The sequence below is a fragment of the Mycetomoellerius zeteki genome, unplaced genomic scaffold (genome assembly GCF_001594055.1).
Source record: "Mycetomoellerius zeteki isolate Tzet28-1 unplaced genomic scaffold, Tzet1.0 scaffold415, whole genome shotgun sequence".
NCBI classification, from domain to species: domain Eukaryota; kingdom Metazoa; phylum Arthropoda; class Insecta; order Hymenoptera; family Formicidae; genus Mycetomoellerius; species Mycetomoellerius zeteki.
Genome location: NW_017257409.1, coordinates 1625219 through 1644046, shown reverse-complemented (window position 1 = coordinate 1644046; position 18828 = coordinate 1625219). Strand labels below are relative to the sequence as shown.

Genomic DNA, 18828 nt, shown 5'->3' with positions numbered 1-18828 from the left:
AAATTATTTTTTAAATATTTATGTAAACGCAGTTAGTAAAATGAATTAAAAGTAGTTCACAAATTTTAATAGAAACAAATACATACTTTTGTAAAATATTTGCCATAAAATACAACGTATATAGAATATCGTAATGTTAAATGGTGTTCTCTTTTTTGGAGTATAAAAGCGGGGAATGTGTTCAAAAATACTTACAAGAACAAGTAATTTTCCAAAAGTTTGCAAACATGTGAATGTATACAAACTAAAGAATTTAAAGGTGGTCTAAATCGTTCGTTTAAAGGTGGTCTAAATAATAATGAAAATTTTCGTTTATTTAGCAATTAGCGATATATTCTTTTAATAAATTAAATATCCAATTTTAAAATAATTTAATTATTATTCTTACTGTAATAATTACATATTGAATTTTTTAATTTTAATTACGTATTTATTTCTCAAAAATATTTTGAAATGTATAACAAAAATTAGAGGAATTACTTAATTTTTTTAAGTTTATGTCTTTTCTGACGTAATTCCTTTAACATGATTATTTTACATACTATTTTATCGTACTGTTTTGTTATAACATAGTTAACAACATTTTAATAGACAATAGAAATGATATGATACTAATACACATAAGTTTTTTTTTTAATAAAAATGCAATATATGAAATAAATTGTTGAAAATTGCGCTATCATATCGTTTCGTTGAATAATTTTGTTATGTTATTCATATTCACATGAAAAAATATTAAATTTAGAAATACTGATGGGTAAAGAAAGAATCATTTTACGATTCTCTGGAGAGTTTCGACAACCGATTTCGAAGTAAATCGCATCGCGAACTGTACTATCGCGCGACAACATCGACGTGACACGAATGCAAAGACTTTTGGCTGTGAATTCGTAGCGTGTTACGGATTGTTTAAACTACGTTTTGGTCCTCAAGTAGGTACAATGGCCTACGAGCAATTACTATTCGTCGATGACAGCACATATTTACGAAAATAAACTATCTAAACAGCCACGCGAGAGATTGAGCACGTATGAAAAGAAAATGCACATAATAAATTCCGAATTGCTGTATTAGTTAATGAAACATATACGAATAGAATGAGATCCTTCTATCTCAACAATTTTGTTAAAAATCACAGAAGTTCAATTATGATATCTCACGAGAAAATCACAATCGTTCAATATTTAATAGAACGCAAAAAAATTTTTGATATCCAAATACATAGATTTATGTTCGGTCGCAATATGTTTTATATAATATTTGTGTAGTATTTATTTTTAATATTTTGTATAAACACAATAAAAATAAAGTTTGTATTGATAATCAATTATTACCAAAAAATTAATATTGACTATTATTTTGCTATAATAATTTTGATAGCAAATGTTAGAAATTTTTTAAATAGAGTTCATAATATCTTTTAATACGTAAATCGTTTTAAATATAGCAAGAGGATAAGTCTGATAATCAGATAAAATTGTATTTATTCGTCAAAATATTAAGAAAGTCATTAAGCAATGTGTTCCAAAGAACTTCATCTCTAATTATTTCGGAGGCTAGACAGCTGCTGCGATCGTGGATTAAATGAAACGATTTTATGTTTGTTCCTCGATCGTTCGTTCAATACGGGTTGGTGGCTGTACGTCGCTGCATAATCCACACGGAGTTATGTAGATCCAGGGCTTATCGCTCTAGGATTTCCATTCTGTCTCATTATTAATTTCCATGCGTTAAGCAGCCGGAGCGAGGATTAGTTGGGAGCGTCGTTATACGAGCTGTTGGAACTTCCTACCGCATTTGCGCATGGGTCTATTGATTTCGAGAAATAGTTGTCCTTTGTAGAGTGTGTGTATATATATATATATACATAAAAATTAATTGTGTAATTGTTATTTCAATTTCAACGTCAGAAAATATTAACATTTTATAAGCTTTCTTATTAATTATATTAAAATATTCATACATGACCTCTACTTGATATTATTAAAAAGTAAATAAATTTTATTTCCTTTTCTGTAGAAGATATAAAACAGATATACACTCCCCCGCAATCACTTTTGCCATACCTAAGCCGAAATTTATTAAACTTCAAAGTTTAATATCTTTGCGGAAAATTATCGTAGCTTAAAAAATCGAACGGCATTTCAAAGGTTATTGCAACAGCTTTCATTTAAGCAGAGGAAAAATTGAAAAGACGCATAATTCTATTTTTTATGGATAAAAAACGAACAAGAAAAAATACGATATTTTTTATCTTTAGTTAATTGCTTGCCAATTTGAAATGAATAATAGTAGGATAATGAAACTAACGGGGTTTGAAAGGTATGCCTTTTACCTTTAAAATGATCGCCCGCCCATTTTTGTGCGACGTTTCTTACCGGAGTTATGAGTATTTTTATAAAAAAACATGATTTTGTTTATTTTCTTATTATCTCGAAAACTAAGAGCGATAGAAAAAAATGTTAAATACAAAAAATACTCGTTTTTAGGTAGAAAATACAAAAATAAAGTCAAAATTAAAAAATCGAAAAAATTTTTTTCTTCATCTTTTTAGGTAGAAAAAATTTTTTTAATTTCTCATTTTATGTGATATAGTTGTTAATTATTCAAAGTTATACATACGAACAAAGTGTAGCGTTACTTTTAAAAATATACACATTAATATTTTAATGATAATGAAAATTTTTTTCTCCATTATTAGGCACTACGAATTATTTTATAAAATTATTATATATTTGATTTATGTATTAAATAACAAATTCTTTTAATAAACAACAAAAATCTTTATTTCTTAATTCTAGAACATTTATTTTATAACGTACACAGTACATAATATGTCATGTTACAATAAATTACTCAAAATTATAATAGTGACACAATGTAATAACATCAATTAATTTTAACTCTAAATTACACTTTGAATAATTAACAACTATATCACATAAAATGAGAAATTAAAAAAATTTTTTCTACCTAAAAAGATGAAGAAAAAAATTTTTTCGATTTTTTAATTTTGACTTTATTTTTGTATTTTCTACCTAAAAACGAGTATTTTTTGTATTTAACATTTTTTTCTATCGCTCTTAGTTTTCGAGATAATAAGAAAATAAACAAAATCATGTTTTTTTATAAAAATACTCATAACTCCGGTAAGAAACGTCGCACAAAAATGGGCGGGCGATCATTTTAAAGGTAAAAGGCATACCTTTCAAACCCCGTTAGTTTCATTATCCTACTATTATTCATTTCAAATTGGCAAGCAATTAACTAAAGATAAAAAATATCGTATTTTTTCTTGTTCGTTTTTTATCCATAAAAAATAGAATTATGCGTCTTTTCAATTTTTCCTCTGCTTAAATGAAAGCTGTTGCAATAACCTTTGAAATGCCGTTCGATTTTTTAAGCTACGATAATTTTCCGCAAAGATATTAAACTTTGAAGTTTAATAAATTTCGGCTTAGGTATGGCAAAAGTGATTGCGGGGGAGTGTATAAAAGATTTTTAAGTAAATAAGAAATAATAAAGAAGAGGTCATATATGAATATTTCAGAATAATTAAAGAAAATCTTATGAAACAATAAAATATTTTTTCTGACCTTAAAATTGAAATTACGACTATGCACTGAGAAAAATGGTCTGGTTGGATTAAATAGTAATTCTGGTGGAAAATGAACGAATCAAAATTTTCTGGTTAAATCTATTAGAATTCTAGTTGAGATAATTAGAATTCTGATTGATATAATTATTCTGGTAAAAATGAGAATTCTAGTAGATTTTACCAGAAATATTGTATCAACCAGAATTCCTGTTATCTCAATTAGAATTCTAATAAATTTAATCAGAAAATTCTGATTCGTCCATTTTCAACCAGAAATTTTTTTCAGTGTACCGTTGGTTTTTCCGAGACTTTATCTCGTGCGTTTTAATTATCACCAAACATATATTACGCAATGATATGATTCATGCAAACAATATTATTTTAATTTCTTGTTCAAACCAAGCAAATCAATGTTATAAATCTTATAATTTGTATACTTGAAGAGAAATGTAATTGAAAGAAGTGTAATTTGAATGACGTTGCGTCACGATAAGGTCAAAGTCAAAGAATTCCCTATGATTTTGCGAGCATTTCTTAAGATGCAAATTTGATCTGTCGTGAGTGGTCCATTTCGCTCGATGTAACGAGTGTGCACACAGAGCGCTTGACGTTTCGCTTTTCGCTGCACATCACCGCATCCTCGTCATCGTGAAACGAGCGTACAGGTTTGCCTATCTTCCGTCAAAGTATAAAAAGAAGCATAGACAAATATATTTTTGCAGTTAATGTCTTATTTCCAAAATATATTACAACATAGCGATAAATAGCTCTTATATTTTAAAAGACGTATTTTTATGATCTTCGAGCAAATTAAAACTATATAATTGCTGAATATTTTCGACAAAATTACTATTGTTATTAAAATACAATTTTGATTTATCTTCTTTTTAAATTTAAATTTAACAAAATAATATTACGAATCGCATATGAAAGACTCTTTTACTCTTTCAAGCTTATATGAAAGTTCGTATAAGAACGTTCTATGTATTTTGCGTACTTGTAACATGCCATGTATTACATGTAAGATATACTTCTTATCATAGTCATATGAGAATAGGATGAAAGCAGGCAAAATGTGAAAAGAGAAGATAGGTGCCGAAATTTTATGCTGATCTCAGTGACACAGAAATCATGAATCTTGTAGTATTTTTTCGAAATGAAATGGTTACAAAAAAATCTCGATTAAAATGGTAAAATTTAGAGGGCAAAGGTTAATTATTTTTTTTTAATTAAAATTTGTCGCAAGAATCCATGATGTTAAAATATATAAATTCAGTGACCTCTGAACAGAGAAAATTTTAAATAACAAAATATAAAGTAGCAAATGTATAAGTCTCAAGCGGCTTTAAATAAAAAAGTTATTAAGTTTAGTGGACATATATTACGACAATTAAATAAAAATAAAAATTATTAAAGAATAGCCAGATTTTTTTATTATAAGGGAACTGAGACTAGCAATTAATTTAAAAAATTGTAATAATTGTATATATATATATATATAATTTAAAAGATTTTCCAATATAACATTTCGTAGATAAAGATATATATGTGCATATTATTAAAAAAATCGATCAAAATTATAGTTTCGTAAAATAAATATATGTACAATTTAACTATTTTTATAAATTTAGTACTTTATAAAACTAAAAAATGATGTCCTTCAAAAGTTTATAAATTTAATATTAAGTTGATCCCCAAACATTACGTGCAAATTTTAAAGAATAAAAAATATAAATTTTAAAGAATATAAATTTAAGAATTTATAAATTTATAAGTATGTATGCAATAAAAAACGTATATAAATTATTAGAAAGAAATAACATTAGTAATAGTAATAATTTATATTACATATATACAAGATTTGATGCTTACAAATCAGTTAATTATAAAGAGCATGAAGAAACTAAAGATGTACTCGCAAAAGATAAGGCGCTAATAAAGCTTCTGCTATGATGTCTACCCACAGAAAAGAGATAATTTAATCGCAGGGGGATAAAACGTAAGACACGGATAAAAAAAGTAAATAAAACTGAAATAGATCATAGAATGTAAGGATAGGATAATAAGAGCTCTATGTAAAATTAACTTTCTAATATAATAAGAAATTGTTTTGACATTATTCTAATTACAAGACTGTTAAAAAGAGTTTTCACGTTGATAAGTAAAATCGCTTCAAACCCAAAACGATTTGCTGCTAGCTGATAAGCGGAATTTTAAAAGCTATCTCAAAGTAAGTATGTATGTATTATGTATATTTAATAATTAATAAAAGTTAATATATAAATATAATTATTATAAATAGCAAATTACATTTAATTATAATTTTAACATAACTATGAATTAATAAATCAATTAATTTGAAATTTATGAAATATATAATTGATTTGAATGCGCTCTCCAGTCTAACTAATATAACAATAACATGTGTAATTTGATAACGCGATTATTATTCCATTTTCATCATAATTTCACACATTTCTATATTTATATCTATACATATATCATACAAATAAATTTTACTTCGTAAAATTCCATTTTGAAAGCGAACCTTAATCGATCGAGTATCGCTATTCAAATGCTATCCGGAAATTCCGTAGCAGTTAGCGAATTCGATGTACATATCTCGTCCAGTTGCATTTACATACCGATACGTAAAATATCCCATAAATAATTCATCGAGTGATGAATTCTGTTAGCACATAAGCGAGTGAATTTTTCGAGCAGGTGACCGTAACCGATTAAAAACTCGTAGTTTAATATTCCAACTACAAGCGAGACATTTAAACCGGAATTTCTAAAAAAAAAAAAAGGAAATATAATAGTCATCCAGTTTTCAGCACGACATCCATACGTTTCGCGAAACGATCACGAAATCCTTCTCCGCGTAGGAAGGAAACGCATTGCAACGCTTGGATGCGCCTCACAGCGGTGGCGCGATGACATCAGTGATAAACGACGAGATCAGGATGACATGTAACACGAGGTGCAGTGGTCGAGAGACGGCGAACGAAATTAAAGAGCGATAGATGGATACGCGGGACGATATGTGAAAGGCAAGGATTGCGTTGAAGAAGCTCGAAGAGAACAAACCAAAGGAGGAACCGGAAAAATCGAGGATAACTCCGCTTGACGAAGTGAACAAAATCGAATGAAATCCTAAGGGATGAGAATCAAATGCATTTTTCACATATATATTCTTTATCATTGTTGAATTGCACTCATATTTCCAAGTTTCCCTTTCGCATTGGCAAACTATATTTTAATAAAAATACAGTTGCTTGAATTTAAGTTTTAATTGTAAAATGAGATTAATATGACTGAATATGCAATCGCATGAATACAAAATTTTCAATTATCATGTTGCTAAACTAACTCAAAATATTTTGCTATGGATATGAAAGAAATATTTCTTTATTTGAATAGCTTACTTTAGGTGTAAAATAGTTTACCCATTAGAGCGAACTTAAACGAAATTTCCATTGTGTTTCTAATAAACGGATTCTACTTCCACATTGTGTTAGTAAAATAACATATTTATATATATATATATATATTCTAAATAAAATTTATTTCTTAATTTAATTTACAAGAACGATAAATTTTCTTGGACTTGCATTCGCACGATGCACCTGCGAAGTCTCGTCAAAATCAGAGCGCAAGTCGACTCGTGTTTTTTATATCGGTAACCGCGCTATAGAGAAGGAAGGAACGAGCAAAGGAAAAGGAAGAGAAAGGAAAAAGGGAGAGACGCAATGATGCGAGGAGGTGCGGAAGACGGGACTAAAGGGATGAAAGGGAACACCCGACCTGATAGGCGAGTGAGAAAGGTACAACGAACGCGGAGCAAGCCACAGACACTGTGATATGCCACTGGCGGAAGAAGGATGAAGATATCGGTATGTAAGCGCGATAAGGATGAAGCAGTGCAAAACGTGATGGTGAGAGAGAAAGCAGGAAGAGAATCAGGTCGGAGCAAGACGCGCAACTCCGGGATACAACCATGAAAAAGACAGAGCTGTAGCGCAGGCAGCTGAGGAGAGACAGGAGAGCGCAATGTGGGATGAAACGAAAGAGGAGAGACGACCAAGTAGGGCTGAGCGAGAAATCGCGAGCGGTACCGAGAGGCAGCAGAGAGAGAAAAGGACTTTCCCGAGGTATAGAGACCTACATATTCCATGGGGCCAATGAGACGGCGCAATGTGGCAGCATGGACGCTCTGTCCTTTTCTGGTCTCGTTGGTCTGCTCTCTGTCCCGACCACGGCGCCGTCGCTCTGGGACGGTGGGACGAGCGGGGATCAGAAGGTGGCTCGCTGGTGTAGAACGTTGCGAGAACTCAGTTGCTCACGAGCATCCGTCGACTGATGAACATGGTCTCTTATACGTCGAACAGCGTGAGTGCCGTGCTTGCGATGTGCCGTTACGCTCTTTTCTTCGTGGTAACAATTGTGGCTCTTAGCAGAGCCGACAATGCTGAGAGCGGTCTAAAGGTGGAGAAGCTGTATATGCCCGAAGTATGCGACATCAGGTCAAAGAAGGGCGACCAGCTGACCATGCACTACACCGGCACGCTCCAGGACGGCAGCAAGTTCGACTCAAGGTCAGTGACAGCACGCGAAAGATCGGACTAGAGAATGCAAATAGACTGAATAACTAAAACTAAATAGATTGATGATTGTGTGTAGAAGATGTGCGAGGTCAAGCGATGACGTTTCACTTATTAACGAAATTGCGCTGATAGCTACAACAATCAATAAAGAACCGTGAATGTCTATATAATAACCGAGAGCGCAATAATAATGACGTCACGCGTTAGTGGCAAGAACTTAATATCTTTGACAGATATGATAAATTTCTTTGGTGCTGGTATAGTGCTCTACATAATATTCTCAAATTTGACATTGTGCCTTTGGTAAATTATTCATAGTTAGTTTCTAAACAAATTTCTAGAATCTAGATGAAACTAAGCTTATGGCAGGAATAGCTAAAGTAGGGCACAAGTAAGTTAAATGAAAGATGAAAAGGAGCAGTTGAGATGTCATCAGCGTTACTGTGAAAAAATACAGATTAATTCTACTTACGAAAATTATCCATAAATTTATCCACAATATAATACAATAGATTCAGAAATTAGAATTAGTACTTTAATTGCTAATATTGCTTAATTGACAAAAATGTTTATAAAAGTATTAATTTCAAGGAAAATTACGAAAGTCGAATTAAATTGTTCAGCAGTTATGAAGAAAATTGTACTTTTGTTACACAAAAATAAGAAGAAATTAGATGTTATGGTGAAATTAAAAATTATAAAAATTAGCAAAGAAATTAGATGGAGGGCATAACAAGAAAATGTTATAAGTAGATATATATAGTTATCAAAAGTAGTCGAATAACAACTATAAATAGAAAAAGTAATCGAACGGCTATAAATAGTGAAAGTAATCGAATTATAACACACACACAATTTATAATTATAACTTTCTTAATCTCGCTTATCATTATACAATATTCCATAAAATATTTTATTATCTTTTCGGTTACTCCGACAAATGGTTTATAAAATTAATCGTACTTAAAATAGCATTCGTACTTAAATTAGCGAAAGAAATAGTTAGAAGAATTAAAGAAGATTAAATAACGGGTAAAAAATATTCTTGGTTATTTGATTTTTTTTAAATTTAATAACAAACATTTCATTTTAAACAATTATAAAGTTTTAAAGAAGTGTTATAAGTAAATCTTAAAATATTTTAGTAATAAAAATTTATTCGATAATAAGTACTTATTATTAGTTTTCTATATAAAGTATTTAATAAATAAAAATAGAGAATTGTGGACTTATTTAAGATAATAACGTAAGTAATTTCTTTAGATTTAATTAAAAATATTTTTATTTTAATTCTATCAGCGTGAATAAAAAGGTATAAGTTTAAAAACAGAAAGTTAAGTTTAAAAACACAAAAGTATTCACAATTAAGACGCAATCATTGTACAAAATATCACATTCGCTGATGACGTCAACAGTTGTGCAAAGAGAAGGGAAACGAGATAAAGTGAGACAGTGTGACTCCGGTTGAAATTTCCAACGTGGACGTACGTCATTGGAGGACACGAAGATGACGAGTATACCGTTCCAAGTGGGACTCTCGTCGTTCGAAAGTAACTTTTTAACATATAATGAAAAGAGTATAAACTCTGTTCTCTCGGTTACTTTGAAATCCTTGCTTTCACGTAGAAATGTATAGTTAATATAATAGCGCTGAAATAATACTCGCGCAGAATATAGATGGACTAAAATATGGATAATTGAAAATACATCGTGCTTCAAACGATTAATCGTCATATAGTATACATATAAACTTATTTGGATGGAATTTCATAAAACACGTTTCGCACGATTTTCGTGAGGAACAAACGTTTGAAAATAAGATATGCATTTAACAAAAGCATTTTTTTTTTCTTTTATGTAAAAGACATACCTCTTTTTTCTATTTTAAAAATTTAATGGACACGTAAAAACTGGCAAGATAATCTGGTTTAAAAGTGATTTGTCAATATCTGGTGCGATTACTCTCGCCGATAACCTACCTCTTGAACTTTCTTTAGCCACGTCGATTGTACTCCAAATCGGATTTGGCACGAGAGCTGCATTTGGTACGATATGCGTCTCGCGATCTCCTCTGCACGATTAACTGCTTGTATATCTCGGCGTGACAGTCTACTCTAAACTATCGATCGATCAAGTCGTTTTCGATTCAGGGATAAAAATTTGATTTAGATAAATAATACAATCAAAGTATGTAGTAAATATTTATTTTTTTATATAATTAAACTTATCTTTTTATATATTGCGTGCAATAGAACACGATTTTTATGCAAATATATTTTTTAAGTGAGTATTTGAGTTCAGCGTGAAATATTCAGCTTATAATAAAAACAGTTATTTTAACGTATCGGTTACGTTTTATATTATGTGCAGCTGAACGGATAAAGAGCTTATCTTATCTTACGTCATCTCTTGTATAATGTTTATTATAGACGTAACATTCCTTATAATTGATTAAAGGATCTTCGATTAAAAAAATGTTCATGAGCAAACATTTATTGATTAGATTTCTGTAGCATAATTTATCTCTTAAAATATTAAAGGTTATTGATATAATGCTATCATCGTGCCAATTGATAGGATAGTTTCTAAAAATAATTGGAATAATGATAACGTTTGACAAAATAATGTTAAAATTAATAAAAGTTAATATTACTTCTCAATTTATTTTTAATGCAATTTGAAGAAAAGATAATGTGATCGATATATCGTCAGAGACTCACGTCTCGAACATACGACCTCAATTAAACCAATTAACTATATTTTCCAACATGTTCGTTATTGTGATGCCTCTTGCTTTATTAACTAACTTTTCTACCTCAAGCATAGAATAGAACCTTGTTCTTTTCTTTTTTTGTTGCTCTTATGACGCACATTAATACTTTAACGTCTAAAACGATATTAATACGCCATATAAAGATAATGAATAGTATAAATGAATGGAGGCTCCGTTAAATGTGGTTTGTGGCGTATTGTAATCTTCCTGATAAACTTGTATAAATATTTTTTAATTTTAGAATATTATTATTACATTATAATACTTTATCAAATATTTTTGAATATATAAGCAATTAATATTTCGGCGTAGTTAACGTTTCCACGAATAACATCGCTATAACATTTCACGCGAAAGATAATACAATAGGAATAGACGTACGTATATGTTATTATAATCATATTCCAATTCATAATGTTTAATACGGCATAATACCGCTTAGTTTCGAACGATAAACGCAACGTAACGTAACGTAATATCGATCTATCCGCTGACGGGATTCGTTACCGATCTCGCGCAAAGTCCTCGTTAATGAAACTATCGGGTTCGCAACTCAATCAATTCAACAGCGCGCGAGACTGGAAAACTTCTCTCGATCGAGTATCCATATCCTTTTCTCAGATAAATGAACTCCGATCTATCCTTACGCGTTGTATCAACGAAAACAGCCCACAATGAAATTCACTATTTTCCCATAGGACGGTTCATTTGTACTTATAATTATAATTACGTTCGCAAACGAACGATTTGGTGAATATTCTAACGTGACGAATGGACGTTAATGGATAGGTTGAGCTGACCTCTTTCCAGTGACCAAATTATTCCGTTATGAATACCGTTAATCGTATGTCGGACAACTTGCACCTGGAAAACTTACTGTTAAATACACAATATGAAAGAGAGAAAGGCGTAAAATAAACTTAAAAACTATTTTCTTTTACTTTATTTTTCAAAAGTTAATTCCATTCCTCGTTTAATATCTGGAATATTAAAATTATTTTATATTAATATCAAAGGCGAGTAATCCTGTTACATATTATATTACTATTATGTAATTCTATATTGCATATATTTTCTCGGCAAAGTCATAAATTACAAATTAGATCAATTAATTTTCAGCCCGTAACAGGTTTTAATAGTATTGAAACTTGAAGCCTATATATATATATATTAATGACACTAATATGTGTGATCGAAAGGTAATTCAATATTTTGTTAATGAACATAAAATACACTATAAAATCATTTTTTTTATAGCAATTCATTACGCTAAAACATAGATATTAGCTTGGATATTAGTTATTTATAGCTTTACACATTCTTGCTGACGTAACTAAACCATTAAAAACTAGATTAGCTATTAATATTGTTTCAAGAAATCGATTGGAAACGTTTTTTAATCGACAGCTCATATTGATTCATTAAAAGTTTTTATAGTTGTAAGTGGAACCTTATATATATAATCAGAGATATATTATATTTTTTGTAAAGGTTATCAGAAAGTGAAAAAAAACTTATTGATCCTCCTTTGTATTAAACGCGTTTTTACAAAATTATAAATCATTTACATATACAATATTGTACATTTCAATGCATTAAAAACTGTAATATTTTTAATTAATTTTGGCAAAGCAAATTTTTTAGCAACAACAGACAGTGTCGCAGAGTCATGTTTTTGGTATCACGTTAACTGCGCTAGTCTATCGAGAATTACCTTCATTTACCAACGTTCCACATCGATTCGACTGTTTCTTGTCGAGGAGCATCGCAATCACCTGTTTATCGCTTCGCATTCCGCTCAACTTCCATTATCCTCTTCCATTCGTGCCACCTCCGTACCGCGAGAAAGCGAAGCACGTTAGCGAAAACGTTGACTCCATTTGGCACGAGTCTAGTTTGCTCTTGAGGCGGATTCAGCGGCGTCAGAATTTTCCATCGGATCCATCTCCACGGACGCAAGTCTTTGCTCGAGTGAGTTTTGCACCGGAAATATCCCGACGAGACTTTAATGCACTTCACGACGTTCTTACACAAATTTTGTCTACTTTGTCTCGTATCAAATCCTTTTTTCTCTCTCTCTCTCTTTCTTCACGATACGCACGTCACATGCTTTGAAAGAACCTCTAATATCAGGCACCGCTAATATCAGGTGTCCAAAAAGGTTTTTGCCATTTTCCATGTGAAACATTAAAGAAGCATATTTTATAGTTTCTTCATTAATATAGATGTAGGAAGTTTTCTGCAGGTCAATTTTGAATTCGTCTCGATTGCAGTCCTCAAATCTTCACCATTCATGGAAAGTGATCTTCCAGATCGGGATGTATTCTCAAGGCTCCCATCGCCTGAAGCAAACTTTTGAAACCAATTTCGAGCAGTTCTTTCCTTTACTGCATCTTCCCCAAATGCCATACAAATTTTTCGACAGGCCTCTGATGCGTTACCAAGTTTGAACTCGTACAATAATCACGCAAAAATAACTTGTTTTTGGCTAGCGATATTGAAGATACAAGAAAATGCACAACTTAAAGTTTAAAATATGACAATTCAATGATTCTGGGCGTATCTTGTAGTTCGATAGTATAACATATACATTAATTATTAATCAGAAAAATTCCTAGAATTGTGACTAACAAACATCAGCAAAAACTTTTCTGGATACTTAATGTTATCGAAAAAAGAATACATACCTATATCATCAAATCACGCTCAACAGTTAAATTGTCTGATTGCAAGTATAAGAGAAAGGATTGAAACAAACTTAAGTAATTTATAATTTAAAAAAAACTATTAAATCGAATTTATTAATGATAATATAATATTCTATGTATTATTATTTCGTTAAGGATTGATTTTATTAATCTCAATTTAACTGAGATTTTAGTCTTTTTGTAAAGTAAAGTAGATAAAAACATAATATCGATTATTTATTTATAATAGATTCGTTAAAATCGAATTCGTTAAAATCAAACTATAAACTAAAAAAATATATTTTTATAAATTAAAAGTGAAAGATTCAGAGAATTCTAACGATGAATAATTATTCGGGCGAAAAATAACTAGTTTTTTGAAAATATCAAACTACGGTATATAAAATAATTTGTAGTTTAATTGGTGTAAGTATTGATGTAATTTGAGAGGAGTATGGTCGACATAGCAATCCGATTACGAATCTCTTTCAAATGTATTTCGATGCACACAACAGTGGAATATCTATTTTCGCAAAGCATGGAAAAAATATAGCATATACGTTAAGAATGTTGACAAAAAAGATTTTCAACTATACGTATTTTGCAATAAAGATAGAGATATTCAATCCTCCTATTGTCGTGAATAATGTAAATGACATAAAATATATCGATTTTTATTTGCAATTCGTGCTGCTAATATATTATGGTTTCAAAAGATACGAATAAGAAACGTATGCGGGCTTCCGGGATTGCAGAAACATTTTTGCAACGTATACGAATGCGGAAGTTGCACGTGCTCATTATTACAGTCGTTAATCAGCATTTTAAAAAAGACAAATTAGAGTCCGCGCATATTAAAAAGTTTTTCAATAAATAATTTATTTATGTATGTGCTCTTAATGCTTTTACATTATTTTCAATTATTGTTTCTAATATTATATATTAAATATAAATATTTGTGCAAATATATATTAAACTTATAAAATTATGAAATATATATTAAAATCGTAAAAATTATAATTGATCTTTGTTAACATATTATTTTGTTTTTAAATCTTAGTTTATGAATCCATACTTTCTATGTAAGTTATTATAAATTATCAAAATATTATAAAAATTTTTTTATATTTTAATGTGCTTTAATTTTGATTTTAGCATAGTTATATACTTATTGAGATTGCAAGTTGTTCCTAAATAAATATGTACATTCGTGTACGTAAGGGAAGTAATTTGTAATATACATATAATAATTATATTAAATGTCTTTTTTCGCCTATACTTTAAATAAAATGATTTTTTGACGTATATTCTGATCTTCATTGAAACATTTAAATTTAAGATTGTTATTTGATTTAACGCATTTGTTACGTTTCATTTAAAAAGTCTGTGCAAACTTTATACATCTCTAAAAAATTAAGATTAAATTGTTTATGCGTGTTTTATGTTTTTAGTCATGCAATAAATATATGATAACGTTATCAAGCATATAAGTAGTCTTTGTGGTCTTAAGAATAACAACTTTACTTTTAACATCGTACTTCCAAGCAATTCGCGATAACAAGATTATATGGCGAATTTAGCATATTGTACTGAAGCATATACATTATACAGAATGTTCTAGAAATATACTTTATATAAATATATGTTTTTATATATTTTTATATACGCTTTTTACATATTTTTATAAAAACTTAGAAGTTCTTGAAATATTAATACGGATATTTGCTTGACAATAATTAAAGTACATTAATATTTTATGGCGTTAATTAACTTTGTTAGTTATAATCAACTCTTTCTTATAATATAATTAAATAACACTTTCTTAAACAATTTATTAATTAACTCTTAAATAAAATTGTTAAGGCAAGTGTAAACAACAATTCTAATAAAGGACAAAAGTAAATCTGTTTCCAATAAAAAAACGAATCTTTTTCAGAAATTAATTCGCTTTTTATATTCTACAAACGGTTGTACAAAGCGTGTACTTTTAATTAACGCCGTTGATTAAAAGTCTGCCTAAACAAAAACGAATATTGGAGGACTGTAAACAACGCGGCTCGACAAATAATTTATTATTCAATACGATCACTAGAACATAATTCTAAACAGGCTCTGCGCCATTCAACTAGCTACTTATTGTAACGACGAAAGTTTCGTAGTCATTGAGTGAACTTTCTGCGAAAACGAGTTCTTCGGTTTCGCAAATCGGTAGTTTCGAGTATCGATTAGTTATGGGAGCGCTTTAAAGACGTGTACAACACGTAGAACTATGAAATACAGGCACTTCGGCACTTGCTTGCTTGAATCTCGTGAAGTCAACATCGTGTTCAACGTAACTGATGAATGAGGATGCTCCAAATTGCCTTTACGTGACTTTCAGTTGAATCCACAAGTTATTGTTGTATCAACTTTACATAGAGGAGAAAAGAATAAAAACAATTAAATTGTTCATGTTTGCGTTAATCTTTTTCTTACTTCCACGAAGTAATTTTTTTTTCTATATAAAATTATGTAATTCAATTTTTTCAATTGAATTTTCAGATGTTAAAATAAGGAAGGCAGCAGAGTATTTGCAGTAAAAGCTTTATAAAACATTTTATTACTTTAACGGGAATAAAAAAATATATGCATTTGATTTTTTAAATATATTCTCGCAGAATTAACTTTCTTCTTTCTAATATTATAATATTACTTAATTTAAAATCAAAGTTATTTTAGTTTACTACAGAAATTTATTTTGCAATCTTCTATGATATTCCAACTGCGCACGGTTCAACGTATTCTTAATATAGCGTACTTTTAATATTGCATATACGTGATAGGCTGCATTTATATGCAGTATGCGTATACGTAGTAAATTCAAGGGAGTCGTTTGCATCGCCGATGCGACGTCCGCATCCGCGAGCTGCATTTATGCACTTTCACTAGAGCCAGCGAGATTAGAAACCAGTATACGTTTGTTAAAACATTTCTTCCATTATTCGATGGTCCTTATTAAGAAACATACAAAAGTACGAAAAATACCAAAATTGTAAATTATATTGCTTGTGCTACATTACAATTTTGCTGTTATCTATCTCTATTGTATTATGAACAGAATTCATATACGTATCATATACGTGTATGTGTATCTATGTACATATATTGATATATTAAAGATTTATACTTATATATAAAACTAAAATATATATTTTTAATAGTTAACAATATTCGTGGACGTGCATAAACTTTCGCATACTTATTAATATTACATTAAAATTATTTCTAGTCTTGTTCAACGAATAATTTGGAAGATTATATCATTCGTCAGATAGATGTAAACACTGTAATTAGGATATTCTAATTATACAACAGCATGAGTACGACAATTCACAGAGAGATTATCTACTTAAATGAGCAAAGTTGAAATTGCAAAATGACCATTATAATTACTCCGACATCGGAGTAACGGCTTTCGAAGGGCTGCATAATAGTTTGCGTGTGGAGCGGAAGCTTGCAAGGGCGATTGCCTTAGAAGTTAGCTCGCGAGGGCAGCGCCTCCGGGGTGCGATAACGTTATCGTATTTTAATGTCACTTACAAGGTGGACAGAATCGGTCGTCAGCTTGTCGTCCATTATCATCGTCTACGCATTTCCCTAACAAGAATTGATTCTCAAATCACCTTACCGATCTACAAAATATCATTATTCTATATTTATATTCTGATGAATTCTCTATACTGTTCAGATAAACAGTAATAACCATTTGCTCTGAATAAAATGGAACAGTGCTGAACGTGATCACATTTTTTCCAGACAACGTAAAATACTAATTAATATTTATTGAGAAAAGAAACAAACTTTGGTTTGGATTCACAAAGAAGTAGACTCCTTTGATGAGCTATTTCAAACTAAGCAGAAAGGAAAAGTGAAAGGCAATAAACATTTTATAGACTTTTTATTGTGTAAAACATTTCATTATACAAATTATTATTGTTGAATGAATTAATAAATTATTATTATTCGGAAACAAAGGAATTAAATATAAGTTCTTTAATTGAATTTTAAAGGTATTAGTACGCATTATAGACTAAGATAAAATTATATTATATACTGTTCGTTGTGTACGCGTATACATATAAATATTCAATATTACAAAGTTATATATATAAACATTGTATGTAGATGTACAAAATCACATTTCAATTCATGGATATTAAAATGTCAATCAATCATTGCAGTCTACAATTATTGAATTTTATTATCAAGGTATTTTATCGAGTCTGCGACATTGAAAGAGTTATAATGATATTTGTTATCCGAGTTACAGTAACGTGATATACCAGCTTTAAGAGGAAATTCATGGTCGAAAATGCAGATATGATATTACGTATAACAATGGGTTTCCATCACTGTACGTATTTAATATGTACGGCGTAAACGTCATATTAATCTGTGATACACCTATCTGTTTTATTGTCTCGTATTTGACATATCTTTGTTTTCTCTCCTTTTTTCGCATTATTAATTCATGTATTACGTTTTAAACCATGGAGTTTCAGCGCTTTATTTTATTAATTATTGATTAATTACTGTTTTTAGTTAATTATAATACTCATATAATGGCTATGATATGTATTAATAAAATACTATTTATGCTCAAAATGCATACAGATAATACTTATTTCTTTAAATAATTACATTTTACAATGGAGTTTCAACTTTAATTATTAGTAATTTGATTAGTAACTCTTTTTCAGTTAGCTATGATACTCGTATAATAGCTCCGATATCAAGAATGTAATATTTATATTCGGACACAGTAATTAATAGGGGAGAGTGGTCTAAATCGGACCTATTTGCAGTTTCTGCTCTCTATAAGGCGTAAATAAAATCCGATCGTAAAATCGAAGCTGTCGTTGGAAAGATCATTTAATTCCCTTCATTTTTGTTTCAGATTATTTTGACGTATCTCTCACCTGTGTTAAACTATAATGGGAAATGTAAAAACGCTCTTTCCAGTCCGATTTAGAACCATCGGTTCCAAATCGGACCATCCTCTGGTTCAGATCGAAAACTTTTATTTTTATGGATTTTTAGATAAAATTTTAAAATATTTTAATATATTTCTCTTAGTATTGAGTAAAAACGAGCAATTTGACAGTCAAAGATAAAAATTTTTTC

At 29.8% G+C, this 18828-nt stretch overlaps 1 protein-coding gene across 2 annotated transcripts in view; it reads left to right on the top strand.

Moving 5' to 3' along the window:
* The first annotated feature begins 7918 nt into the window (after positions 1-7918).
* Fkbp14 (peptidyl-prolyl cis-trans isomerase Fkb14) overlaps positions 7919-18828 on the top strand; it is a 69280-nt gene continuing 58370 nt past the window's right edge. For both annotated transcript variants that reach the window (XM_018453911.1, XM_018453912.1), the window contains exon 1: positions 7919-8196. In XM_018453911.1, coding sequence (XP_018309413.1) covers positions 7961-8196 — 236 coding nt within the window. In that variant the 5' untranslated portion in view covers positions 7919-7960. The remainder of the gene's footprint in view (positions 8197-18828) is intronic.